Source organism: Taudactylus pleione, unplaced genomic scaffold, assembly GCF_031769625.1.
Source record: "Taudactylus pleione unplaced genomic scaffold, aTauple2 ptg000070l, whole genome shotgun sequence".
Taxonomy (NCBI): domain Eukaryota; kingdom Metazoa; phylum Chordata; class Amphibia; order Anura; family Myobatrachidae; genus Taudactylus; species Taudactylus pleione.
Window position 1 is genome coordinate 13,870,006 of NW_028284472.1, and position 27,785 is coordinate 13,897,790.

A 27,785-nucleotide genomic window follows, 5' to 3' on the forward strand; every position below is an offset into this window, starting at 1 on the left:
AATTTGTTTTCCAGTGAGGCCTTATGTAAATAATCTGAGGCTTTCTTTCCCTAGACATAAAAAGAGACATTGCTGAAAGCAGCCGATCTGAACTAAATATGGTCTGGGCTATTTTCCTTCAGGTTGGGGGAAGTTTCCTACAGAAAGCTTAAATGGGAAACAAACAAAATCAATGTTCAGAGAGTACAATAATAACTGTCCAACTGTATTCATGGTCTATAGCGTGTGGTTATCTATGCGTGGTACAGCGCCTTTCTATTAATAACGTTACCCTCGTAAGTCTTCATATAATACTGTTTAAGTTATTTAACTTTGTTGCGTAGAACAATTGGGCGTTTGTAGGACATTCTTAATAGCGTGGCAATGCCAGTAACCGTGCTGCCCCTATAATAACCATCATTCACAATATGACATAACTAGTGCAATTTAGAAAATGAATGCAGACACCTGACTGGTTGCTGTGGGTTACGGGCGGCACGTTTGAGCACATTGTTGCAAAGATCTTAATTACCAATAAAACTTTCCTTATTTTTCATCTGGGCTTTGTTGCTGGGTAAAATGGTGCAATTTTGTTTAACTCTTACGATTTGCAATACACTATCACCCAGAAGGTCAAAAATTAAATAGGCGTTAGGGGGGTATATATTTATATAACTACTGTCTGTTGCTTCTAACTGGATCCTGGCATATCAGAACAAAACACCCAGCTTACCTTACACACATCCGTAATACTTAGCAAGACTGCGATACCATCGGTAACATCGAGTACCATCGCAGCCTCACGCACACTTGCACAAGGCCTGACCTTACTCAGGAATTGCTAACCTCAACGCACGCATTGAAAGCCCAAGCTGCGTATGGCCTCGCAGTGGATAATTTATGCACGCCCCTATAATGGCGTTCAAACGCCCTGACACGCCTGCACTTCACCGACCACCCCCGTCACCTCCCCCAAACAGTACTACCTGTCAATCACTCTGCGATGGGTCTGCGTATTCACTGCGATTGCAGTCCCATTCGCAGTAGAGTGTTCGCGCACGCACACTGCGATTCATACGCTAGCCCAGAATGCAACAATCTAACGATTGCGTTTATAATCGCAGTTGCGATCGCTGTTGAATCAGGCTCTCCCTCTTCCCAAAGCTGAAACAGGCGATTAATGTTTGTGCCTCTTATAATCCCCTTGGTCAAACCCACAGAGGAAGTTCGGCTTGTACAGATGGGTCCACATACATCTAGCCTCCTGGCGCGTTTACCAGCCCTTCTAGTAGCGCCATGCCGTGGCGTGACTCAGTAGTGCCGAGCGTCTTTTCGTGCTTCATTTTACCTTCAAATGCATCTTTTTCGCATAACACTGCGTATGGATAGCACCAGGGGCGGATTGGGAACTTAAAGTGGCACTGGAAAAAATTCTGAGAGTGGCCTCATTCACATTTGGCGCCCCAAAACAATCATAAGTTGTGCTAGCAAACAGCCAACTTGACAGCCATACAATACAGAGAGTAGCTTTGTGTCTGCCATACAGCACAAACAGCATCCCAGCCAAGGGCTATAGTAGGTGCAGAGAGTGCAGCGGCTACATGCACCCTCTCCCTGCACTGAGCAAAATGCCATCTCCTGAGCCCCGGCTTTTCTATTCTCACCAGAGTGCTGCTGTAGGACATCTAGGCCCAGAGCTGATCTAAGCTACAGCCATCTCTAGCTGCTGCCTGCATGCATTGTGATGTCACAGTGCTGATCTAACTCTAGCCATCTCTAGCTGCTGCCTGCATGCATTGTGATGTCACAGTGCTGATCTCAGCTACAGCCATCTCTAGCTGCTGCCTGCATGCATTGTGAAGTCACAGTGCTGATCTATCTCTAGCCATCTCTAGCTGCTGCCTGCATGCATTGTGATGTCACAGTGCTGATCTCAGCTACAGCCATCTCTAGCTGCTGCCTGCATGCATTGTGATGTCACAGTGCTGATCTAACTCTAGCCATCTCTAGCTGCTGCCTGCATGCAATGTGATGTCACAGTGCAGGTCACAGCCCTATATAAAGGATGCCCAGCTACTGGCAGCCATTTTGTGCTGACATTTTGTCCTACATTGATACTCTCTGAGTACCTTTTTTATGTAGGCGACTTTGGATAACGACTATAGATATGAACTTTGGATTATATCTCCTAATAAGGTCCTGAGCAGCAACATTTTAGAAAAAGAATCTGAATAACATCTTAAGGTAAGGACTTTAGAATAAATTTTGGCCTGTCACCCTTACCCCTCCCTCCATTTTACCAGCGGTTTTAAATTTAGAAACAATGGATAAAGCAAATTATTTATCTGATATGACACTGCTTAAGATGGATACACACTTGTCCAAGAGGATTCAACTCCAGGCCAGACTGTTAACACAATCCTACTGGAGACCTGGACGCAGATTCAACATCCAGTATATGCCTACACACCTGTCCAGTATATAGCTACACACCTGTCCAGTATATAGCTACACACCTGTCCATTATATGCCTACACACCTGTTCTATATAGCATCAAATCTCAGACAGTAGGTACAGAGAATGGGGCTGCTGTGGGGCCCAGGCGGCCTTTGAGTGTTGCTGCCTACCACTGGCCCTCTGGTCGTCTCTGCCTCCATCTCTCTTCATTAACTGGTTTATTAGTGAATCATAGCCTTCTTATATACCATGTTGGTCCATAAACATTTAGGATTAGGGAGACTATATAATTGTTTTTAATATATTTTTTACATATAAAATGCTTACTATATGCTAATTACAATTTATTTAATCCTGCATGTCAGCTTAGTAGGTACAGTAGATATTAGGTAATTTACAATCAAAATTTGCCCAGTATGAAGGGCTTTGGAAATGTTGCTATATAGGTCATGCTTGTGATCCCAGTAAACATCTTACAGTACATACAGCATCTCAATTTTGGTTACCACCATAAAGTACATAGATCATTCCAGGAGCTGGCACACATTATATTGAGCATCCTAGTGACAATACAGTACAAACAGCTACCACCATACAGCAAAGGCTATATCCCATCATCAGCATACAGCATCTCAGTGACTGCCATCAGGTACAGACAGCACTCCATGGAATGTCATACAGTACATTGAGCATCAAGGTGATGCCATACAGTACATCATAATGGGAGATCACCATAACTGAGTGAACCTTGTTGCCCAATTACGGTTGAATGTTGAACAAAACAAATTCAATACATCTACCAGTGAAGTCTACGACCAATCCGCCCTGCTGTTTAGGTGCTCATAGTTATTCTAGTCTACATCAGTATTTTAAGTAATTGTTTCCTATAGTTTAGTAAAATTAGTCAGTATTTTGATTTAATTATTTATTATATAGAGGTATGTTTCTCATAACCCGCCACTACTTAAAGTTAGTATTCTGCAGACTAGAGTACGAGAATGACAAATTATGTATCCCTGAGTTGCTTTAATCACAATTGTATTTTGATTGCTGGCAATCTAAACGTATGTTTCTGTTATTTTGATAAAGGGATCTTCATATGTGCACAGTGTGTTTGGACGATTATGTAATATTTCCCTCACCACATTTATGAGACAGGAGGAGTCAATTAAATGATGAGGAGGGGAGGTCTTGTTGGCTGGAACCTACTCTGCTAATCCCCAGAGGTGAATCTTCAAGCTCATTGGTAACCGAGTAGACAGGACTTTCCTCTCTGTGAGGGAGCTTCCCAGCTGCTGGACTTGGGGCGTTTGTTCTCCTCCTGTCAGCAGGGCCAGATTAACAATGGAGCTAAGGCCTCCACATAGAAATAGGCCCATCATAGCAGCATGATGGTGACCAGCTGCATCAAATAGTCGGCCATAAATCTCAACTATTAAAATGGTTTTTCTATTTTTTTCACAGAATTCTGCAACTTTTCTCTTTTTATGTATTTAGGAAGACAGTGGGGCTGAGAGTGTAGGGGGTGGCCACACCCACACAGCACTGGCCACACCCACAGCACTGGTCACACCCACAACACTGGTCACACCCACACAGCACTGGTCACATCCACACAGCACTGGCTACACCCACACAGCACTGGCCACATCCACAGCACTGGTCACACCCACACAGCACTGGTCACACCCACACAGCACTGGTCACATCCACACAGCACTGGTCACATCCACACAGCACTGGCTACACCCACAACACTGGTCACACCCACACAGCACTGGTCACACCCACACAGCACTGGTCACACCCACACAGCACTGGTCACATCCACAACACTGGTCACACCCACACAGCACTGGTTACACCCACAACACTGGTCACACCCACACAGCACTGGTCACACCCACACAGCACTGGTCACATCCACAACACTGGTCACACCCACACAGCACTGGTCACATCCACACAGCACTGGTTACACCCACAACACTGGTCACACCCACACAGCACTGGTCACACCCACACAGCACTGGTCACATCCACAACACTGGTCACACCCACACAGCACTGGTCACATCCACACAGCACTGGTTACACCCACACAGCACTGGTCACACCCACACAGCACTGGTCACACCCACACAGCACTGGTCACACCCACACAGCACTGGTCACATCCACAACACTGGTCACACCCACACAGCACTGGTCACACCCACACAGCACTGGTCACATCCACACAGCACTGGTCACACCCACACAGCACTGGTTACACCCACACAGCACTGGTCACATCCACACAGCACTGGTCACACCCACACAGCACTGGTCACACCCACACAGCACTGGTCACATCCACAACACTGGTCACACCCACACAGCACTGGTCACACCCACACAGCACTGGTCACATCCACACAGCACTGGTCACACCCACACAGCACTGGTCACACCCACACAGCACTGGTCACATCCACACAGCACTGGCTACACCCACAACACTGGTCACACCCACACAACACTGGTCACACCCACACAGCACTGGTCACATCCACACAGCACTGGCTACACCCACAACACTGGTCACACCCACACAGCACTGGCCACATCCATAGCACTGGTCACACCCACACAGCACTGGTCACATCCACACAGCACTGGCTACACCCACAACACTGGTCACACAGCACTGGTCACACCCACACAGCACTGGTCACATCCACACAGCACTGGTCACATCCACACAGCACTGGCTACACCCACAACACTGGTCACACCCACACAGCACTGGTCACACCCACACAGCACTGGTCACATCCACACAGCACTGGCTACACCCACAACACTGGTCACACCCACACAGCACTGGTCACACCCACACAGCACTGGTCACACCCACACAGCACTGGCTACACCCACAACACTGGTCACACCCACACAGCACTGGTCACAGATTCTACCCTTCTCAATATAAGCCATTGTACATTTACAGCCCCAGCCCCATGTAGCCCTTAATGCAACTCTGCCTGTCATCCATGGTTAGGAGAAGCAAGGCTGCTTATTCTTCAAAGGGGTCAGGACAAGTGGTGGAATTTCAGCTGGGGGGCAGAGATATTTGCACAGTACACAGTAACATACCTCCCAACATTTAGAGGTGGCAAGGAGGGTGCGCGTCCGAAAAGGGGGCATGGCTTCAGTAAAAGGGGTGGTGCTTATGGAAAACGGGGCGGAGCCTTGTGGCTTCCCCCGTTTTAGTCACTTTGGGGGCATGCCCACCACTCTCCGAGATGCTGGGCAGCCCCCAGGCTCTCCCTACACAAGAGAAGAGATGCAGTGCGCATGCGCACGGCATCTGCTCTCCTCCTGCACACCTGCAGAGCAGCGGTTTGTGCTCTCCCTCCATACTCCCCCCCCACCAGGGGACACTGCGGCCCGCAGGTGGGACAGTGGGACAGTCCCAGAAAAACAGGACTGTCCCACTGGAAGCGGGGACAGTTGGGAGGTATGCAGTAAGTGCAGACTGTTTTATGTAGCCTAGAAAAACACAAAACAGTACACTGGGAATTACTGGAGAAGCTATGGCCAATCCACCCTTGCCCTCAGCCGTGAAAGTACAGGGGCCTAACCCTAGTGTAGCTACCCCCTCAGCAGTGAGTGTTCAGGGGCCTAACCCTAGTGTAGCTACCCCCTCAGCAGTGAGTGTTCAGGGGCCTAACCCTAGTGTAGGTGCCCTCTCAGCAGTGAGTGTTCAGAGGGCTGGCCCCAGTGTAGGTGCCCTCTCAGCAGTGAGTGCTCATGGCTGCCTCCAGTGTAGGTGTTCCCTCAGCAGTGAGTGCCCAGAGTGGTAACCGCAGTGTAGGTACCCTCTCAGCAGTTAGTCCAGTGTGTTGGGCCCAGTGTAGATACACCTTCAGTAGTGAGTGCCCCAGTGTAGGTACCAGCTTTAGCAGTGAGTACCCATGGGGCTGTCCCCAGCTACACTAACAACAAGTCACAACTTGTTTACACGTTTGCAGACACTACATGAGTTGGATTACCAGGAGTAGAGGGCACCCAGCTCCAGAGCCTCAAAGATTGATCAGGTCCTGTAAGGGCAGAGAGGGAAACACATAAACCACCAGCCTATACCCAACTATACTTCCAGTCTGCCTGGCTATATACCCTGGCGTACTTCCAGGTGCCTGTAATACAATGCAATGAAAGATGCTGCAGCCCTCGCAGACAACCAGGTGGGTAAACTCCCAGCAGCGCCCCAGACAGCAGCCCCCCAGTTGCATGCACACTCTGGAATTTATCCATCAGCAGGCATTGCTTGGTGTCCACTGCTGGCTAACTCCTGCCTGGTGATGAAAGAGAAGATGATCTCCAGGGGTCTGCAGGCAGGGGAGCGGAAGTGACAGGTGACCTCTGCCTCAGCGACCGGGAGGAGCAGCAGCCTCCAATCCCAGCATCCACAGAATAGATCGACAGGCAGTCAGTGTATATGTGTGACCCCGGCTTTGAGATGCTGCCTGTGCTGCCCACTTCACATCCCTACTTTCCATCACCTGACGCCAATAGCGGGTAACCAAGGTAGGGTGAGTAGTGGATCACGAAGGGGTGGACTGATTTGCGACGCACAGCCATAGGTGGCTGCTCCCTGGGGAGGGGTCAGCCACCATGAACAAATCATGTTGGTTTCAGCCATTAATATGCCAGGGCCGACGCTCATTGGGTAGATTGGGTCACATATTTAAAAGAAAAAAAAAAAAAGGATCAGATAAATAAATTGTTTACAGTGGCCCCAAAACTGTCCGGCCCACCGGGAAAACTCCCTGTGAGGTCTATGGCCCATCCGCCCCGGATAACACAAGCAGCTTCTGCTGAGTAAAATGATATGCGGCATGCCTATGTTCTGTGTGTGACTGCGGGTGTATCTGCATGCGAAATGCTACGTTATAGTGTTACAGCCACTGACAGTGTAACGTAGCATTTCACATGCAGATACACCCGCACTCGCTCACAGATCATAGGCATGCCGCATATCACTTTAATCGGCAGAAACTGCTTGTGCTATGCATACGCAGTGTTGTGCGAATAAGACGCATTTGAAGGTAAAAAGACGCAGGAAAAGACGCTCTGTGCTACCGAGTCACACTGAGCTTATGCGTTATGTGTGACGCGACCTGTAGCGCACGGAGGATAGATGTATGTGGGAACATCTGTACAGTATAAGCTGCTGCTTCATAAATATATACCCCTTAGAGTAGTTTCCTTTACACAACAAGTTGTGACCACTTTAGCACCTTCAAGCATCTGTGTGCGTAACCAGTTCAGCAACACACCCACGACACATAATGCCATATAAATCGTACCATTCCATATGCCTGAACAGCCACCTCCCAGTACACATACAGGACCTGATTCAGAGCCGCTCGCAAAAAGCGAGCGCTCGCTCTGAATCAGGGCGGCCGCATGGTTTTGATTTTTTTCGGCCTCCTGGCTGCTCGCTAAGCTGTGGGTGACCACCCACAGCTTTAGCGAGCGGCCAGATGATGGTCGCGATGGTCGCGACCATCAGGCTTGCGACGAGACCCTTGTGGTAGGGTCTTGTCCGTCGCAAGCCCCAGTGAGCTTTCGGCTCTAATAGAGCAGGAAGCTCACCACTGACATCACTCGTGATGTCAGTGGGGCCTCCGTTTGGCCAGCCACCCCCCCTTGACCCGCCTACCAAACGGGGCGAGCTGTCGATCAACATTGACAGCCGCCCATTTTGGATGCGAGCACCGGAGCGAGAGATTTCTCGCTCGCTCCAGGGCTCGCGCACGGCGGTGTGCACGCCGCGCATGCGCACTACCCGGCCATCGACCCGCTTGCGAGCGGGTCTGAATCAGGCCCACAGTGCTCTCCGCCCAGCACATTTACAATATATGTCTGATACTGTGCATCTCAATCACACCTGTGCCTCTGTGCACCCCGTGCAGCACGTGCTTCGTATGAGTTGATCGGGTTTTTCGCGCATACACAGAAGCAGAAAATCATTCAACTCTGGAGAACATCGGCATCGCTCGCGGCTGTGGATCAGGCCCCATCTGTTTCTCTGTGTCTGTATCTATTATCGTGATGTTCAATATAGCTGAGGGAAATCACTACAGTATATATAGATAAGGATTGATATTAATAACCGGACTCCTAGGGCTCAGTCCAATTAGGTGCGAGTTGGGTCCTGCGAGCTGTCCTCATGGCGAAATCGCACTGCGGATTCCATCTGCAATCCAATTCCAAGCTCGCATAGATTGTCAGAGAAAGTCTGTGGGTTTCTGGTACACCCCTCCCAATGAATAATTATGCACTTAGGGTCTAATTCAGCGGTGCTGAGCGCAGATTCCCGATCATCAGGAATCTGCGCACGTGCAGAACCGGGTTCTGCTAAATCGCACACTGGCCCCCATATGCCTCTGCCTGATTGACAGGAAGAGGAATTTGCGGGGCGGGAGCGGCCTGTGGGCCTGATTCAGAGCCGGACCACCCACAGCTCATGCGAGCGGCCAAAAAGATGGTCACGATGGTCAAGACCATCGCGACCATCGGGCTTGCGACGAGACCCTGCGGTAGGGTCTCGCTGCCGCAAGCCCAGGTGTGCTTTTGGCTCTATCAGAGCCAAAAGCACTCCCACTGACATCACTAGTGATGTCAGTGGGGCCGGCTCCAGACGGTAGGCGTTCCCATGGGAACGCCTCTGTCTGGGCAGCAACGCCCCCGGCACGCCCACCAAAGGGGGCGTGCTGTCCTCACCATCGACAGCACGTCCCCTTTGGTGCGAGACCCATAGCGACAGCTTGGCTGTCGCTATGCGGGTCTCACGCATGTGCACGACGGAGCTCCCTCTGTCGTGCGCATGCACACTAGGGCACCATCGACCCGCTTGCGAGCGCTCTGCGCTCGCGAGCGCTCTGCGCTCGCGAGCGGGTCTGAATTTGGCCCTGTGTTCACAGAAACAGGGGGTGTGTCACCATCATTTTCCAGGAGTGGCAAGGCCAGTATCTGCGTCCATCGACTCAGACTTCCTGGCCTCGCAGGCTGACAGGACCCGGCCAGGCTGCGGTAAGCCTCAGCTACCACAGCCTGAGCAAAGGAGCAACCATCGATTGCAATGGTTGCGATCAGAGCTGTAACTAGACTTTTTGGTGCCGTATGCCAGAAAGAGCATTGGCGCCCCCCCACCAATTGTCAAATAGGGACAGAAGATAGTGCACCTTAAAAAGGGCCATGGCCTCATGGGGAAGGGCCAGGGAAGAGATAAGAGAGGTCAGGAGATGCTGGGGATGAAATAAGAGGAAGCTACAAGTGAGAATGATAATAAACAGTAGAATTTACAGGTCAAAACAGCGCCCCCTGCCCTGCGGTGCCCTGTGCCTTGGCACTGGTCGCACTACCCTAGTTACGGCCCTGGTTGCGATGGTGATCCCAGGCTGCGACCTCGGATACAGCGCTGGGACCGCGGATGCAGCAAGGAGGTGTCAGACACCTCCTACTGCATTCTCATTTTTGCAGGAAGGAATTGCACAGCCACTTGTGGGTGCAGCTTTGCAATTACGTCATGAATCGGGCCCTTAAAGGGGTTTAAATAGCATACATCTTGCCGTTATAGACATGTAAGTGTTCAGGTGAATTTCTCTAAAAAGCTCAATAATTAGGTGTACATGATGTAGGACAGGTATGTGGAGGTGTAAATGATGTGGGACAGGTATGAGGAGGTGTAAATTATGTGAGGACAGGTATATAGAGGTGTAAATGATGTAGGACAGGTATGTGGAGGTGTAAATGATGTGGGACAGGTATGTGGGGGTGTAAATGATGTGGGACAGGTATGTGGAGGTGTAAATGATGTAGGACAGGTATGTGGAAGTGTAAATGATGTAGGACAGGTATGTGGAGGTGTAAATGATGTGAGGACAGGTATGTGGAGGTGTAAATGATGTAGGACAGGTATGTGGAGGTATAAATGATGTGAGGACAGGTATGTGGAGGTGTAAATGATGTGAGGACAGGTATGTGGAGGTGTAAATGATGTAGGACAGGTATGTGGAGGTGTAAATGATGTAGGACAGGTATGTGGAGGTGTAAATGATATAGGACAGGTATGAGGAGGTGTAAATTATGTGAGGACAGGTATATAGAGGTGTAAATGATGTAGGACAGGTATGTGGAGGTGTAAATGATGTGGGACAGGTATGTGGAGGTGTAAATGATGTAGGACAGGTATGTGGAGGTGTAAATGATGTGGGACAGGTATGTGGAGGTGTAAATGATGTAGGATAGGTATGTGGAGGTGTAAATTATGTGGGACAGGTATCTGGAGGTGTAAATGATGTGTGACAGGTATGTGGAGGTGTAAATGATGTGGGGCAGGTATGTGGAGGTGTAAATGATGTGTGACAGGTATGTGGAGGTGTAATGATGTGGGACAGGCATATGGAGGTGTAAATGATGTGGGACAGGTATGTGGAAGTGTAAATGATGTGGGACAGGTATGTGGAGGTGTAAATGATGTAGGACAGGTATGTGGAGGTGTAAATGATGTAGGACAGGTATATGGAGGTGTAAATGATGTGTGACAGGTATGTGGAGGTGTAAATTACGTGAGGACAGGTATGTGGAGGTGTAAATGATGTAGGACAGGTATGTGGAGGTGTAAATTCCCACATACCCACATTCCCACTTTTTGACCATCACTTTCTCTCTTTTAACCTGTCCCTCTCTCCTTCCCCTTCTCTACCTCCAAAAGCCACCATCACTAAACGTAACATTGATGCTATCGACACAGTTTCCTTTTCTTCCCTGCTTGACTCTCTTCTCTCCCCTATCCTCTCTCTCTCCTGTCCTGACCAAGCCACTTCCCTATACAACGCCTCCCTTACTTCTGCTCTGGACTCTGTTGCCCCAGCGATCACTCGCTCGCAGATCACACTCGCAGATCTATTCCTCAACCCTGGCATTCCAAATGCACCAGATACCTGCAAAAGTGTTCACGAACTGCCGTGTGACAGTGGAGAAGATCACGCTCTAAGGCAGATTTTCTCCATTTCAATCTCATCCTACAGTGCTGCTCTCTCCCTCTCTAAACAGTCATACTTTAAGAACCTCATCTCCTCTCAGTCCTCTAATCCCCAGCGTCTCTTCACCACTTTCAACTCCCTCCTTCACCCACCCCCTCCTCGTCTCCCCTCCTTGCTCTCTGGCCTTGACTTTGCTACCTACTTTACATCTAAAATTGATTCCATACATCAGGACATCATATCCAACCAGTCCTCCAGCTCTCCACCTCCTCCTTTCCCAAATCACCCCTCCCCATCAACTTTACCAACTCTAACATCCTTCTTCCCTGTTTCTGGAGAGGAAGTCATGGCCCTCATCCAGTCCTCCCCTCTTCCACCTCCCCTCTTGATCCTATCCCCTCCCTCCGCTTCCTCTCTCTCTCTGCCTGCTCCCATCTTGCCCACCTCATTAACCTCTCCCTCTAATCAAGCACTGTTCCTCCTGCATTCAAGCATGGCCTTGTCTCCCCCATTCTTAAAAAATCTACCCTTGATCCTAACCTTCTTTCTAACTACCGACCCATCTCTCTCCTCCCCTTTGCCTCCAAACTCCTTGAGCGGATTGTCTACAAACGCCTTACCGCTTTTCTTTCCTCTCACTCCCTCCTTCACCCTTTTCAGTCTGGCTTCCGTTCTCTCCACTCCACTGAAACTGCCCTCACAAAAGTCAGCAATGACCTCCTTGCTGCCAAATCCCAAAGCCACTACTCTCTTCTCATTCTCCTTGATCTCTCTGCTGCTTTTGACACTGTGGACCACCCTCTCCTGCTGAATATCCTTCACTCCCTTGGTCTACGTTAAACTGCCCTCTCCTGGCTGTCCTCCTACCTCTCTGACCGATCTTTCTCAGTTTCCTCTCATGACTTTTCTTCCCCCCCACAGCCTCTTACAGTAGGTGTTCCCCAAGGTTCTGCTCTTGGACCTTTCCTATTCTCCCTCTAAACTTCCTCTCTAGGTGAACTCATCAGCTCTTTTGACCTCCATTATCATCTCTATGCTGATGATACTCAAATCTACCTTTCCTCCCCTGATCTCTCCCCCTCTCTTCTGACTCGTATCTCCAACTGTCTCTCTGCTATCTCTTCCTGGATGTCCCAGCGATTTCTTAAACTTAATATGTCTAAGACAGAGCTGATCATCTTCCCACCCTCCCACATCACTTCACTTCCCACTATTTCTTTATCAATTGATTGAATAACTATCTTATCTAATCCCAAGGTGCGCTGTCTTGGAGTTATCCTGGACTCATCCCTCTCCTTCAAACCACATATCCAGAACCTTTCACAGTCCTGTCGTTTCCATCTCAAAAATATTTCTAAGATCAGACCCTATCTCACCTCATACACTCACTGGTCATCTCCAGATTGGACTATTGTAACCTCCTCCTATCTGGCCTCCCCAAATCCCATCTCTCTTCTCTCCAGTCTATCCAGTCTATGCTGCTGCACGGCTTATCTTCCTCTCCAAACGCTCCACATCTTCCTCCCCTCTCCTACAAGCCCTCCACTGGCTCCCTTTTCCTTTTAGAACCCAATTTAAGGTTCTCACGCTCACTCACAAAGCCCTCACCCAATCTTCTCCCATATACATCTCTGATCTCATCTCCCTTCACTCTCCTCTCCGCTCTCTTCGTTCAACTAATGCACGCCGCCTTTCATGCCAGCTGATTACTTCCTCCCACTCCCGCCTCCAAGATTTTGCCCGCACTGCTCCCCACCTCTGGAACTTTCTCCCACTTCCCATCAGACTCTCCACCTCTTTGCAATCCTTCAAACGGGCTCTCAAGACCCACTATTTCATCAATGCTTTCCAGCTCTCATCCTAACTTGCTGCTACATACTCCTTCCTCCCCATCTACCCCATCTGTGTCAACCTAGTTTGTCTTCCCCTGCCTTTTTAGAATGTAAGCTTTCACAAGCAGGGCCCTCTACCCTCTTGTGCTTCTCCTTACTATAGTGTCATTTACTTCTTACTCACCACTAGGGCACCAACACTTGGTTGCTTATGCTCTGTTGCTTATCTGGGTGATATGGTCGCTAATGTAGCAATATATATTATCCATGTCCTGTACTGTATTGTTCTGTAAGTCACTTGTCTACAATTTTGTTTATGTACTTTGTAAGGCGCTGCGGAACACTTGTGGCGCCACATAAATAAATGATAATAATAATAATAATAATAAATAATGTGGGACAGGTATGTGGAGGTGTAAATGATGTGGGACAGGTATGTGAAGGTGTAAATGATGGGGGACAGGTATGTGGAGGTGTAAACGATGTGGGACAGGTATGTGGGGGTGTAAACGATGTGGGACAGGTATGTGGAGGTGTAAATGATGTGGGACAGGTATGTGGAGGTGTAAATGATGTGGGTCAGGTATGTGGAGGTGTAAATGATGTAGGACAGGTATGTGGAGGTGTAAATGATGTGGGACAGGTATGTGGAGGTGTAAATGATGTGGGACAGGTATGTGGAGGTGTAAATGATGTGGGACAGGTACGTGGAGGTGTGAATGGTGTGGGACAGGTATGTGGGGGTGTAAATGATGGGGGACAGGTATGTGGAGGTGTAAATGATGTGAGACAGGTATGTGGAGGTGTAAATGATGTGGGACAGGTATATGAAGGTGTAATGATGTGGGACAGGTATGTGGAGGTGTAAATGATGTGGGACAGGTATGTGGAGGTGTAAATGATGTAGGACAGGTATGTGGAGGTGTAAATGATGTAGGACAGGTATGTGGAGGTGTAAATGATGTAGGACAGGTATGTGGGGGTGTAAATGATGTGGGACAGGTATGTGGAGGTGTAAATGATGTGGGACAGGTATGTGGAGGTGTAAATGATGTGGGACAGGTATGAGGAGATGTAAATGATGTGGGACAGGTACATGGAGGTGTAAAGGATCTGGGGCAGGTATGTGGAGATGTAAATGGTGTGGGGCAGGTATTTGGAGATGTACTGATGGTAGAGGGGTTTTTGAACTTGCAGATGAGAGGTAAAAATTGTTTATTTCAACTATTTAAAAACTTATAAAAAACACTGATACATGACTAAATACAAAAAAATTTCCATAACTCAAAATGCTGAAAAGACTTTAATTTGATAAAAAAATATTAAATTGACACTTTTTAAGAACCTCCAGCACGTTCCTTGTGGCCAGTAACAGCCTCCTATATGACCCTGCTATCTGTTGTAATTTTTTTGTGGTCCAGGATGATTTCCCCACTTCTTCATGCACTTCTCCCAGTGGGAACGTCGCACACCCGTGCTGAGAGTACCGCAAATTGGTATTTCTAATTCCATCTCCGTCATCTTCACAAACTCAAAACTAATTGGATTGACCCCCTAGTGTGATATCCCCAATGATTCTCTGCTCATTGGAGTGACGGCACTAATACTCACATGCCCACAAGTTAGCGGAGATAGTGGGTATGTTTATGTAACTTGTTGCAGAAACAGGCGCCGTATCCCACAGCAACAAGAAGTATTGCTTTCATTTTCCAAGCTTCACTAGAAACTTAACAGAATTTGATTGGTTGCTAAGGGTTACAGCACTTTCAGTAGTTACATGTTCAACAGTTGTGTTAACTATTCCTTCAAAGTATATAATCATACAGGTAAAATAGGAACTTACAGGCTTAAACTTTTCCGGTTCGGGAAAGCGTATTGGATCCCGGTGAAGCCAATATGGCGACAACATTAACAGGTCCCCAGCAGGAATCTCATAATTCTAAACAAAGAGGATAAAAAGTCAAATGAACACAAATAAGCAGAAAGAATCTCATAATATGTGGGATTTGTGTTTACCAACTATCTATATGGATAAACTATAAAGCTGAAGGGACTTGTGTGTTTTTCTAGGCATGAAAGACAAGATGGCTGCTCTGATCACTGTAACCATGACAACCAGCACTGAGGTACAATGAGCTCATCTTTTATAGCCACAGAGCAGATCCAAATACGTCCAGCCTTAAACAGTGACATACAGATGTGTTCGTAGACAGATTCAGGGTCTATTTACTAAGCAGTGTTAGGAGACAGAGTGAAAAGTGATAAGAAAGTGATAAGGTACCAGTCAATCAGCTCCTGTCATTTTTCAAACACAGCCTGTGAGCTGACAGTTGGAAGCTGATTGGCTGGCACCTTATCACTTTTCACTCTGCCTCCTAGCACTACTTAGTAAATAGGCCCCTGAGCTCAGTCATACACAGATATACAAATGTTGCATATAAAATTGATCAGTGTAAGCTAGCAACGGGTAGTTTTGTCGCTCCCAATTGTTTTATTTATGCTAATAAGACACGTATTTTCAGTGAGAAAGACGCCCGGCTCAAAAGAGTCGCCCGGGACCTGGCACGCCGAGAGGGGGCTATCTGCCGTGAGCAACTGCGCATGAGGAGACATCTGTAATTTGCAGAGCACAGCCTCTTATTAACTGATACGCTGCATTGGCAAGATTATTGCTTCAGCCATTTTGTGCCTCAGTGATGTCACTGGCTTTGTACTATTAGACAATGAGAGCAAGTGTCACTGCTGGCTTACTGCAGATTCACACTTATGAGCAAGTTCACAAAAGCATGAGAAAAACAAGCCAAGCCTAAAATACATACATACATAAAGGCGTAAAGGATGAACCACTTTTCTGGTAATGGCTCCTGGCGGCCTCAGCCGTATGGCCTCCAGAATACAAGACTTAATGAATGGAAGGTTCTTCAGTTCTGCTTCTGTTACATGTAATTGATGTTTATCTGGTGAGAGAGAGGAACACACAAACATTAGCCTAAACCCGTGGTCTGCATAGCGTGTCGGCAGACATTTTATGAGCTGGACCACTATTCAGCCTGCCCATTCACTGGACAGCTGAGGTACAGAACTCTGGGCCTCACGCCTCAGTGATGCTGTTAGTTCCGAGTAGTCGGATATGGAATATATATTGGTTCCTCCCCAAATGGCTACACTGGGATTAGGTGACTAGTTTATGTCCATACAGAATGTAACAAATGCAGAAACATTTTACATATGGCAGTAAGTATTATTTTGGCAGACCAGGTGTTCTTCCAATTTTAAATAGCGTAATTGTTATTCAGTACATAAATAGCGCAATTGTTCTTCTGTACATAAATAGAGCAATTCTTCTTCCTGTATTGTACAGCCACAAAACCTTTGTGATAAAAGGGAATTACAGTGACATATTTAACATTCCACAGGCACAAAATAACCTTAAGTACAGGCACAAGGTGATCACAGTGGTCAGAAACCCTGCAAAGCGTGGCTGCCATCTACTGGCTGAACATGGAAATACACCCACACACAGTTTACCAAATAATAATAATAAAAAGCTGCATGACTGCATTAGGGCCAGTTTGTAATTCACTATTATTGCTCGTAGGAAAATGAAAGCTATTTGCTAATGTGCAGATTTGCATCATTGGACAAGGTTTGCGAAATGCCCCTGTGTAGTGTGAAAGGCCGCCCATCGCCATCTTTCAAAAATTTGAAAATCGATAAAAAGTAAATAAAAAAAGCTCTGCGGGTACTCGTTATACCTGAAAAACCCTCTATACGTGCAGACTCCAGCCCTCAAGATCAACTGAATGATTTGTCTCTGCTGCTGTATCCCTGGCTTACCTCACATTGAGAATGAATGAGCTGATCAGCTCTTACCATCAGGAGAAAAACATTGCAACGTCACAGTGTACACTACAATACGTGCTCACCCACCACAATCTGGTACAATAGGGCATAAATACTGTATGTGCCTGGCATAAGAGTTCATAAAGTTTACCATATACTCCTACAAACAGCTCGCTGATATACAATCAGGGTTGCATAAAATCTGATTTTCTTTTTTTTTTTTTTTAAATCAAAAATGAATTTATTTGTTTTAAATAGGATTTTTTATCTAAATTTTTTTTTACATAAATGTTTAAAAATGTAAATCTTTTACTTAAAAATCGAAAAAAAATTTTTTTTTGAAAACTCCTATTTAAATGCAAAAAATCTGATTTAAATCAAATAAATCCATTTTTGATGTTTTTTTTTTAAGTCCGATTTTTTTTTTTTTTTTTTTTTATGCAACCTTAAAGTAAATGGATGGATATGAAAAATATACCTGCAGTACCAAACACAGACGTAATCTCCTTCATGGCCTCCTTGTAAACGCCAGGCTCCGAAATAATGAACAAAAGTGTCCAAAATGTTATCTAGCAAAGAGAGGTACATGACAGTCATAAGAGACACTGTAAATACAGAGATACACAAATGTTATATTTTCACATTTCCAAAGAAATCTGGTGGCTAATGGAATCTCCTCCTTTAGGACTTCCCTTTCAAGGTGGTGTACTGTTCAGCATTACTGCCTCACAGCACTAAGGTCATGAGTTAAATTCATGACCAGGGCTTTTATCTGTGTGGAGTTTGTATGTTCTACCCGTGTTGGAGTGGGCTTCCTCTCTGTGCTCCGGTTTCTCCCCACTTGCCAAAACCAAATGTGTAAGTTAATTGGCTGCTGTTGCAAAATTAAACCTGTTGTGTATGTGTGTGTGTGCGCTTATGTATTAGGGAATTTAGGCCCTCATTCAGAGCCGTACGCTCTGAGCAGAGCGCACGCTCTGAATGAGGGCCGTCCTCCATAACTGTGGAGCGTCCTCCAGGACGCTCGTATAGCTGTGGGTCACCACCCACAGCCTATACGAGCGTGCAGTTTGATGGCCGCGATGGTCGTGACCATCGCGACCATCGAAACTGCGTACAAAAGCCTGTGGTTGAGTTTTTCAACCACAAGGCTCGGAGTGATTTTGGCTCTATCAGAGCCAAAATCACTCCCACTGACATCACTAGTGATGTCAGTGGGCCGGCTTCTGACGGGAGGCGTTCCCGTGGGAACGCTCCCGTCAGGGAGGCACGCCCCCGGCACGCCCACCAAAGGGGGCGTGCTGTCAGTCAACATCGACAGCACGCCCCCTTTGAAGAGACACTACGAGCGAAGGAAAATCCTTCGCTCGTCGCGTCTGGCGCATGCGCACGACGGAGCTCCCTCCGTCGTGCGCATGCTCAGTGCAGAACATCGACCCACTTGCGAGCGGACAGCCACTCGCGAGTGGGTCTGAATCAGGCCCTCAGACTGTAAACTCCAACAGGGACTAATATGAATGACAAATATTCTCTCTACAGTGCTATATAAATAAAATATATAAAAGATAAAAACTAATAAAAATACGTCTAATTTAGGTAAAAAAAAAAAAAATAGCCACAATGATTGACTTATCTAAGAAAAAAAATGTTTAAATAATGCACCTCCTAAAGGAATATGAACTTTAATCTCTGTGTTAAGGTGCGTACACACTGGGCGATAAAGTGGACGACTGAACGATAACGATATCGTTATCGTTCAGTCGTCCACTTTATCGTCCATTATTAACCCCAAAAAGATGAACGATAACGACGACGCGCGTTCCCGCGGGTCGTTCGTCATTATCGCTCATCGGGCTGACATGCAGGCCAACCTGACGATCTCGTCAGGTTGCAGCATGTCAGGGAATGGGGGCGAGAGCCCGGCGCTGAACGATATCGTCAATGATATCGTTCAGAGGCTGTGCTCAATGCCATGAACGACATTGAGCACAGCCTGCCGGGGACAACACTACACGATATCGCTCAGGGAGCATATCGTGTAGTGTGTACCCACCATTACACTCCTTGAACAACAACTTTTTAGTAAGTTCTTAGTGACTTCTAATATAGTTATGTGTCACGGCAAGGGGTGCAATATCGCATGTGAAATGTTATATAGTACACATCATCTACTGATAAAGGACCCTGTAAATATATTAGTTTGAAGGTTTGTGACATCATATTATGTTTTTGTTATGGCAAAGAAGCCACTCTGGCGCCCGGTTTATCCCATGTTAGAATCTGCTGAGAGCCGGACACGGACACTTGGGCAGCTGGTACTTACAGGGTTGGCATTGGCCTGTGATGCCCACAGTAGTAACAGGCTGTTGTTATAAGTGGAATTCCCACGGAGAGCGTCCAACAGATGGTGCAGCAGGGTCTGTGAATATGAGGAGCCTTAGTGACAGTATGTCCATGAAAGGCGGACACTTACCTACACACCAGGGCGACCATATGTGGGGTAAAAAAATAGAATTTAGAAAATAGTGAAAATGTAAATGAAGACTGCAGAGAAATGATACATTTAGGGGAACAGCAGAAAAGTCACAAAACCTGGATCATAATCTTGTTCTCCTGCATGTCCTTATGGGACATATATTTCCCTCCTCACCTGCGTTGTTGAACATGGTGCAACCACCCAATGGGGGAGGTATATCCTACCTTCTTAAAAGGGCAAGTGGATGTGTTTTACAAAGCAACCAATCAGCTTCTGGCTATCATTTTATTAAATGTGCTAGATAAATGATAGCTAGTATCTGATTGGTTGGTATAGGTAACGCCTCCACTTGTGCTCTTTAGAAGGTTTGATAAATCTTACCCTTAATTAAATGTCTAGTTTATGTCACGCCAGGGCTGGAATGAGGGAGTTTGGCCACAAGACACCACTCACGGGGTAGAAGTCACGGGGGCACACTCTGAAGGGTGACATTTAAACCCCAGTGTGTTCCTATGCGGCAACCATAAGATAACACCATATCCTGAAATTGCGTCATGCACCTTTTGATTGGATTGTTCGCGAGTAGTTGCTACATACAAACACTATGGGGCATATTCAATTAGCCGCAAGATTTTCCCCGCGACTAATTGCTGTCCAAAATCCCCACGGCGCGGGGAAAAGCTATTCAATCGCATAGCCTTTTTCCCGCGCTGTAAAATCGGGACTCATGCGCGAAAAACACACTCATTCCGCGCAAACTGCGAAATCAATGGGCTTTTTCCCCGCGCGCAGGGCCGCTTTGGTTGTTTTTACGAGGGTTTTACCAAAGTCCGACTGTGGGGACTCGCGCGCGGGGTCTCGGGGATTCACGTGCGAGGAATTCCCTGGTAATTGAATTGGTCCGTCGCGGCAATTAGCTGCGTGGGAAAACCTTGCGCCTAATTGAATATGCCCCTATGTATGGGGTAACCCCTTAGAGAAAAGTAGTGCTGAACGTGATATTCAGCCCCTCCCCAATCTAAATCCCAACACCAGATTCCGCATGTGTGTAAATAAATCGACTGAATGAGTGGCTATTGGTCAATAACAGTCATCTTCTACATTGTCATTGGTCAGCAGTAGGAGGATAAACCATACCTTAGCATTGTCCTCTAAAGGTTTATTTCCCTCAGCTTCAGATACAATACGTTTAAACAAATTCAACAACCACTGTTTGGACTGGGACCAATCTCTGCAAGACAGAAAACCAGTGATTAGCTCGTATCCTCTATTGGATTGTTGCCCAGTGGCATGAGAAGGTTTCATCATAACCCCCGGGAGGGTTAGCTTTAGGGTACGGGAAGAGAGGGTTAGGGACCACTGGGGGGAGGTTATGGATAGGGACCCCCCGGGAGGAATAGGGTTAGGCACCACTAAGACAGGGTTAGGGTTAGGGGGGAGAGGGGAGGGTTAGGTTACTTACCAACCCTATTCGGGATCTTCATTGTTCGGGATTCCGGCGTCAGTATTTGGTCCGCCGGGAATAAATCCAGCGGCATTACATACCAATTCCTATGAACTGGCCCCTTACTGCTTATTTTTATGTGCAAATTCATATATCTGTCTGTCAAGGTGCACGCCCAGTTACATCCCGGAAACTGCCCCCTCCCCGGAAAGTTAATCTGCACCTCGTTGTGTGGGTTTAGCAGAAAGTTTGAACATCATGTGGAAACCCATCCAACCATCACCTCAGGTCACCTCCTACATTCACACTTTGCCATTCGTCTCCTAAACTGCTGCGGTGTTCAACTTTCATTATATCCTCAAATCGGACATTAAATGACAGGTTCATAAATTGCTTGTACTTGTCACTTGTGTTTTGGAAGCTTCTTATAACATTGGTCAGAGCACACCTGCCTATCACTGCAGCTTTGTACAAATAGTGCAACAGAAACGTGCAAAATGTTAGAGATACAGGACGAGGCGCCCTCTCCATCACTGCCCTCTCCATCACTGCCCACTGCCCTCTCCATCAGTGCCCTCTCCATCACTGTCCTCTCCATCGCTGCCCTCTCCATCGCTGCCCTCTCCATCGCTGCCCTCTCCATCGCTGCCCTCTCCATCGCTGCCCCCTCCATCGCTGCCCTCTCCATCGCTGCCCTCTCCATCGCTGCCCCCTCCATCGCTGCCCTCTCCATCGCTGCCCTCGCTGCCCTCTCCATCGCTGCCCTCTCCATCACTGCCCTCTCCATCACTGCCCTCTCCTTCACTACCCTCACCATCGCTGCCCTCTCCTTCGCTGCCCTCTCCTTCGCTGCCCTCTCCATCGCTGCCCTCTCCATCGCTGCCCTCACCATCACTGCCCTCTCCATCGCTGCCCTCTCCATCGCTGCCCTCTCCATCACTGCCCTCTCCATCACTGCCCTCTCCATCACTGCCCTCTCCTTCACTGCCCTCACCATCACTGCCCTCTCCTTCACTGCCCTCTCCATCACTGCCCTCTCCATCACTGCCCTCTCCTTCACTGCCCTCACCATCACTGCCCTCTCCATCGCTGCCCTCTCCATCACTGCCCTCTCCATCACTGCCCTCTCCATCACTGCGCTCTCCTTCACTGCCCTCACCATCACTGCCCTCACCATCACTGCCCTCTCCATCACTGCCCTCACCATCACTGCCCTCACAACTGAGGAGGTAAAAGGAGAAAGAGAAAGGGTCCTGATTTTAAACTATGTCCAAATAACCCTTTATGCCATAATTTACTCTAATAGAATGTCTGGAAGCTCAAAAAGGCTGCAGAGTTTGTATGTTCTCCCCGTGTTTGTGTCGGTTTCCTCTAGGTTCTCTTGTTTCCTCCAACACTCCAAAGACATACTGGTACTATAACCAGCTCTGTGTGTGTCTCCCCCAGTCTGTTCAACAACCCCCATATCCCCAGAATACCTACTTTGGGCATAACTTTTGCGGTCTGCGAATCGGGACTCTCCCACCAATATCGGGGCAGTTGGAAGGTATGCTAATACTAATCATTAATAGCGGGATAATCACTTACCTTAAGAACCACTCTGGTATTTGTGAACCATACTCAAAGCCTTCATCGAACCTGCGGAAATGCTCCTCAAATTCCTTTATGGTGTCATCACTAGTAGGGCATACTCCTTTTCCAAACAAGGTGTCCACCACGGCGGGGTACATGACACGCCTGCCAAAGGGTGCGACATACAACACGTCACTGACTGACGGTCTGTTGGATTCTTTGCCTCTATAAACTTTATTTGTAAGATCATAAAAGCACATTATTTAATGAACAGCAAAACGCGTGGGGTAGAGGAGAAGCAATCTTACAGTGGAGGTGTAAGTGTCACTATAGAAAAGCTTTGCAAAAGGGAGAGCCATAGAGGGGCGATTCAACTGTTGCGTGGGCGGCGATAATTAATGAGTGCCCACTTTTGCACTTCTACTGTTCTGGGCGCCCATTAATTATCGCCCACTTCACGCCCTATTAGACCGGGTTAAGCCATGTAGCCCTATTAGACCAGGTTTAGCCAGCTAAACCCGTCTAAAGTCCTGGTTAGGGCACGCTAACTGCGGTTAAGGTTCCCTAACCATGTGTTCCTCGCACACCCTCCAGTGCCAGCAGACGTTGCTGCTCCTGAGATAGTCTACCAAGGCACTGTACACCACATAGGGCAGGGGTCTTCAACCTTGGCCCTCCAGCTGCTGTGGAACTACACATCCCAGCATGCACTGCTGTAGTTTTAGCATGCTGTTATATAAAAAAGGTGGCAGTGCATGCTGGGATGTGTAGTTCCACAGTAGCTGGGGGGCCAAGGTTGAAGACCCCTGACATAGGGAGTGAACCTGTGAAAATAGGGATTGGCCTGCTAAAATCGGTTGTGGGATATGTAACCTTCTTATTCCCAATTCCCATACACCACACAATACAAATACATGTTACTGCCCCGTGCACTACATAACTCTGTCACATTCCTGATCTCCCCACAGAGACTGTTGCTCTATGTAAATTAATATTGTTTATATTGCATTAAGAAATAAACGTAAATCATTGATTAAAAAATAAATAAATCTTTTCATTTGCTCCTTACATCCAGTGTAAGACTATTGATAGCCATTCTGCTTGGCGATTTTAGCCATTGAGGTTCCTACAGCGAACATTACTAGGAAGATTCTCAATCCGTTAACTCCTCCCATTTGCTCGAGCTGCCAAGGCCGCCATCTTGGCCTACAAACCTAGGCACTTGCATAAACTTGAGGCGTAGGGCGGTGCCAAATCTTGCATTCTCTCAGCGGGAATCCAGAGTGAACCGCCTTACCTTACCAAGTCATAGAGATCCGCGGAGCCCTGTGAACCCAGCTGCCCCAGGTGTGTAGCGAACTCGTTGCACAGACGGGTTACATGTTGGTTCAGCCTGTTCTGCGAAAGCCTCAACTTGATCACGTCGTGGATCTCGCTGTGTGACTTGAAGAAGTTTTTCTTCTCAATGGAAGCTTCGTAAGAGAAGATGCAGATAAGAATTTGCCGTTATGTACTGCAGGAGCTTTACTTAGAGTGGACCTGTCACCAACTCACAGCTAAGGCTTTAATTTGATAGGCTGATCCCGTATAATACCTGCCAACATGTCCTGGAGACTCCCAAATTTCAGGGAGTTCTCCCCGATTCCTAGGAGAGCAGGGGACACTCCCCAATCCTGCCCACTTCACTAGTTAAATGGGCTGGGCGATACCTAATGCCGCAAATCATGCCGCCAAACTCCCTGCACCTTCCACTTGTACCTCCTGGAGGGAGAACCCTGAAAGTTGGTCCTAAAAGTCAGCAAGTACTGTATGTCTCATATGCAGCCTAATCATTTACCAATGGCTGTTTGGTGCTGACATAGGAATATGATAAAAAGGGACGAGGTGCACTAACTCCTTAGATGGCGTTTAGCCGACTCTACCCTCCCCCATTGTGTTTACAGGTGTAAAAATAGGTGCAAGAGTCAAACCCTGCATTCAGATGTTGGCAAATAGGATTTTAGTGGGTATACGCAGTACAAATGTATTTTATGCTAAACAGCGAGCGTACGCCCAACTAAGCACCAGCCCCATAGGGCACAACATGGACCTAGTATTCAGAATACGTTTTCCACTCAGATAGTACACAGGAAATTTGGTTCCTTTTATTAAGACAAAAAAGACAGCTCCATGTGCACAATCTAACAATATAAAACTGCTAAGTTGTTCTTAAACAGACTTTTTGTTATTATACTCAGTTGCTAAATGCGGTCATTCAAAGATGCTTATTGTTTGATGCAACTCTATAAAAAGACTAGCCACTGACTTCACAAGTGAGAAGGTAACTTGCTTCTTCTCACTGCTCTGCATATATTTATAATAAGCACTTATTATCCATGATCCGACGACTGTTACTCTGCAGGTGCAGTACTCCGAGCCCCACAGGGCATGACCTAACAGAGGCACTGCCTGACTGGCATTCATGAGGCGCAACTTACAGTCATGTCTGGTTTCTAGTGCCATAATACACTACATCCTCATGGATATTAGGTCAGCTCACAAAACGTCCGCCTTCACTTTCGTTAAGTAAATTGTAAACCTATTATGTTCTACATACAAATTACCAACATTCCACAGGTCTGTAGCGCAAACATTATTTGATAATATAGTGGAACATATAGTAATAGGGCTATTCATATAATAGCGTAAGACTGGACACGATGGATGAGCCACTAAGCCTCCGCACAGACCCCACATGCACTGGACAAGATCGATGAGCCACTAAGCCTCCGCACAGACCCCACGTGCACTGGACAAGATCGATGAGCCACTAAGCCTCCGCACAGACCCCACGTGCACTGGACACGATCGATGAGCCACTAAGCCACTGCACAGACCCCACGTGCACTGGACAAGATCAATGAGCCTCTATGCCTCCGCACAGACCCCACGTGCACTGGACAAGATCAATGAGCCACTAAGTCTCTGCACAGACCCCACGTGCACTGGACAAGATCGATGAGTCACTAAGCCTCGGCACAGACCCCACGTGCACTGGACACGATCGATGAGCCACTAAGCCTCCGCACAGACCCCACGTGCACTGGACACGATCGATGAGCCACTAAGCCACTGCACAGACCCCACGTGCACTGGACAAGATCAATGAGCCACTAAGTCTCTGCACAGACCCCACGTGCACTGGACAAGATCGATGAGTCACTAAGCCTCGGCACAGACCCCACGTGCACTGGACACGATCGATGAGCCACTAAGCCTCCGCACAGACCCCACGTGCACTGGACAAGATCAATGAGCCTCTATGCCTCCGCACAGACCCCACGTGCACTGGACAAGATCAATGAGCCACTAAGTCTCTGCACAGACCCCACGTGCACTGGACAAGATCGATGAGTCACTAAGCCTCGGCACAGACCCCACGTGCACTGGACACGATCGATGAGCCACTAAGCCTCCGCACAGACCCCACGTGCACTGGACACGATCGATGAGCCACTAAGCCACTGCACAGACCCCACGTGCACTGGACAAGATCAATGAGCCACTAAGTCTCTGCACAGACCCCACGTGCACTGGACAAGATCGATGAGTCACTAAGCCTCGGCACAGACCCCACGTGCACTGGACACGATCGATGAGCCACTAAGCCTCCGCACAGACCCCACGTGCACTGGACAAGATCAATGAGCCTCTATGCCTCCGCACAGACCCCACGTGCACTGGACAAGATCAATGAGCCACTAAGTCTCTGCACAGACCCCACGTGCACTGGACAAGATCGATGAGCCACTAAGCCTCCGCACAGACCCCACGTGCACTGGACACGATCGATGAGCCACTAAGCCTCCGCACAGACCCCACGTGCACTGGACACGATCGATGAGCCACTAAGCCTCCGCACAGACCCCACGTGCACTAGACACGATCGATGAGCCTCTAAGCCTCTGCACAGACCCCACGTGCACTGGACACGATCGATGAGCCTCTAAGCCTCTGCACAGACCCCACGTGCACTGGACACGATCGATGAGCCACTAAGCCTCTGCACAGACCCCACATGCACTGGACACGATGGATGAGCCACTAAGCCTCCGCACAGACCCCACGTGCACTGGACACGATCGATGAGCCTCTAAGCCTCTGCACAGACCCCACGTGCACTGGACACGATCGATGAGCCACTAAGCCTCCGCACAGACCCCACGTGCACTGGACACGATCAATGAGGAGTTAATTCTCTGCACAGACTCTGCATGCACTGGACACGATCGATGAGACACTAATGGGTATATTTACTTAAGTGCGGGTTTTTAGAAATGGAAATGTTGCCCATAGCAACCAATCAGATTCTAGCTATTATCTTCTAGAAGGTGCTAGATAAATGTTAAGTAGAATCTGGTTGGAATCTATGGGCAACATCTCTACCTCTAAAAACCTGTACTTTAGTAAATATGTTCCTAAGCTTCTGAACAGACCCCGTGTGCACTGGACACGATATATGAGCTACTAAGTCTCTGCACAGATGTTATGTGCACTGAAGCGTTGGACACGATCAATGTCAGGCGTAAGTGTTGTGGTCAAAATCCCATTATACCTATTGGATAACGGGTGGATCCACATTCTCTCATAGATACATAAAAAACTGGCTAGCAATAATCTAATGCACATTACAATATGTCACATCACTGATCAGTAGAACGAATGCAGAACCACAAGGTCTTACCCGTGTACTGGACAGGTTTCTGCACAGCTTGCTGGAAGTCTACATGCTTGGACGTAAAGAAGGCAGATATTCCTTCATCCCCATATACAAATGTCATCCTGTTCCCTGCCGCCAGCACCGTGAAGACTGGACCATGCTGAACAAGGAAAAATAAATTGCACACGTCACCCATTGTTTAAAAAATCTACTAGAACAGCGTCCTCCAAATCCTATGATCATCGTTTCCCTTTATTTAGAAAGCATATTATACATAGAACACAGGGCCTGATTCAGAGCCGGACGCTCTGACCAGAGCGCTCGCTCTGAATCGGGGCCGTCCTATTTAAATGTGGAGCGGCCTTTCGGACGCTCGCATAGCTGTGGGTTACCACCCACAGCTTATGCGAGCGTCCATGATGATGGTCGCGATGGTCAAGATCA

General features: G+C 47.8%; 1 protein-coding gene across 2 annotated transcripts in view; it reads right to left on the reverse strand.

Moving 5' to 3' along the window:
- CYP39A1 (cytochrome P450 family 39 subfamily A member 1) overlaps window positions 1-27,785 on the reverse strand; it is a 78,783-nt gene that overhangs the window by 31,542 nt on the left and 19,456 nt on the right. Inside the window, exons 2-9 of one of the 2 annotated variants that reach the window (XM_088467359.1) lie at window positions 27,366-27,501; window positions 23,940-24,114; window positions 22,658-22,807; window positions 20,764-20,857; window positions 19,474-19,569; window positions 17,638-17,719; window positions 16,131-16,264; window positions 15,151-15,246 (exon numbers count right to left, since the gene is read on the reverse strand). In XM_088467359.1, coding sequence (XP_088323485.1) covers window positions 15,151-15,246; window positions 16,131-16,264; window positions 17,638-17,719; window positions 19,474-19,569; window positions 20,764-20,857; window positions 22,658-22,807; window positions 23,940-24,114; window positions 27,366-27,501 — 963 coding nt within the window. Of the gene's footprint in view, window positions 1-15,150; window positions 15,247-16,130; window positions 16,265-17,628; window positions 17,720-19,473; window positions 19,570-20,763; window positions 20,858-22,657; window positions 22,808-23,939; window positions 24,115-27,365; window positions 27,502-27,785 lie in introns of both variants that reach the window. The other variant, XM_088467358.1, reaches the window with a different exon arrangement.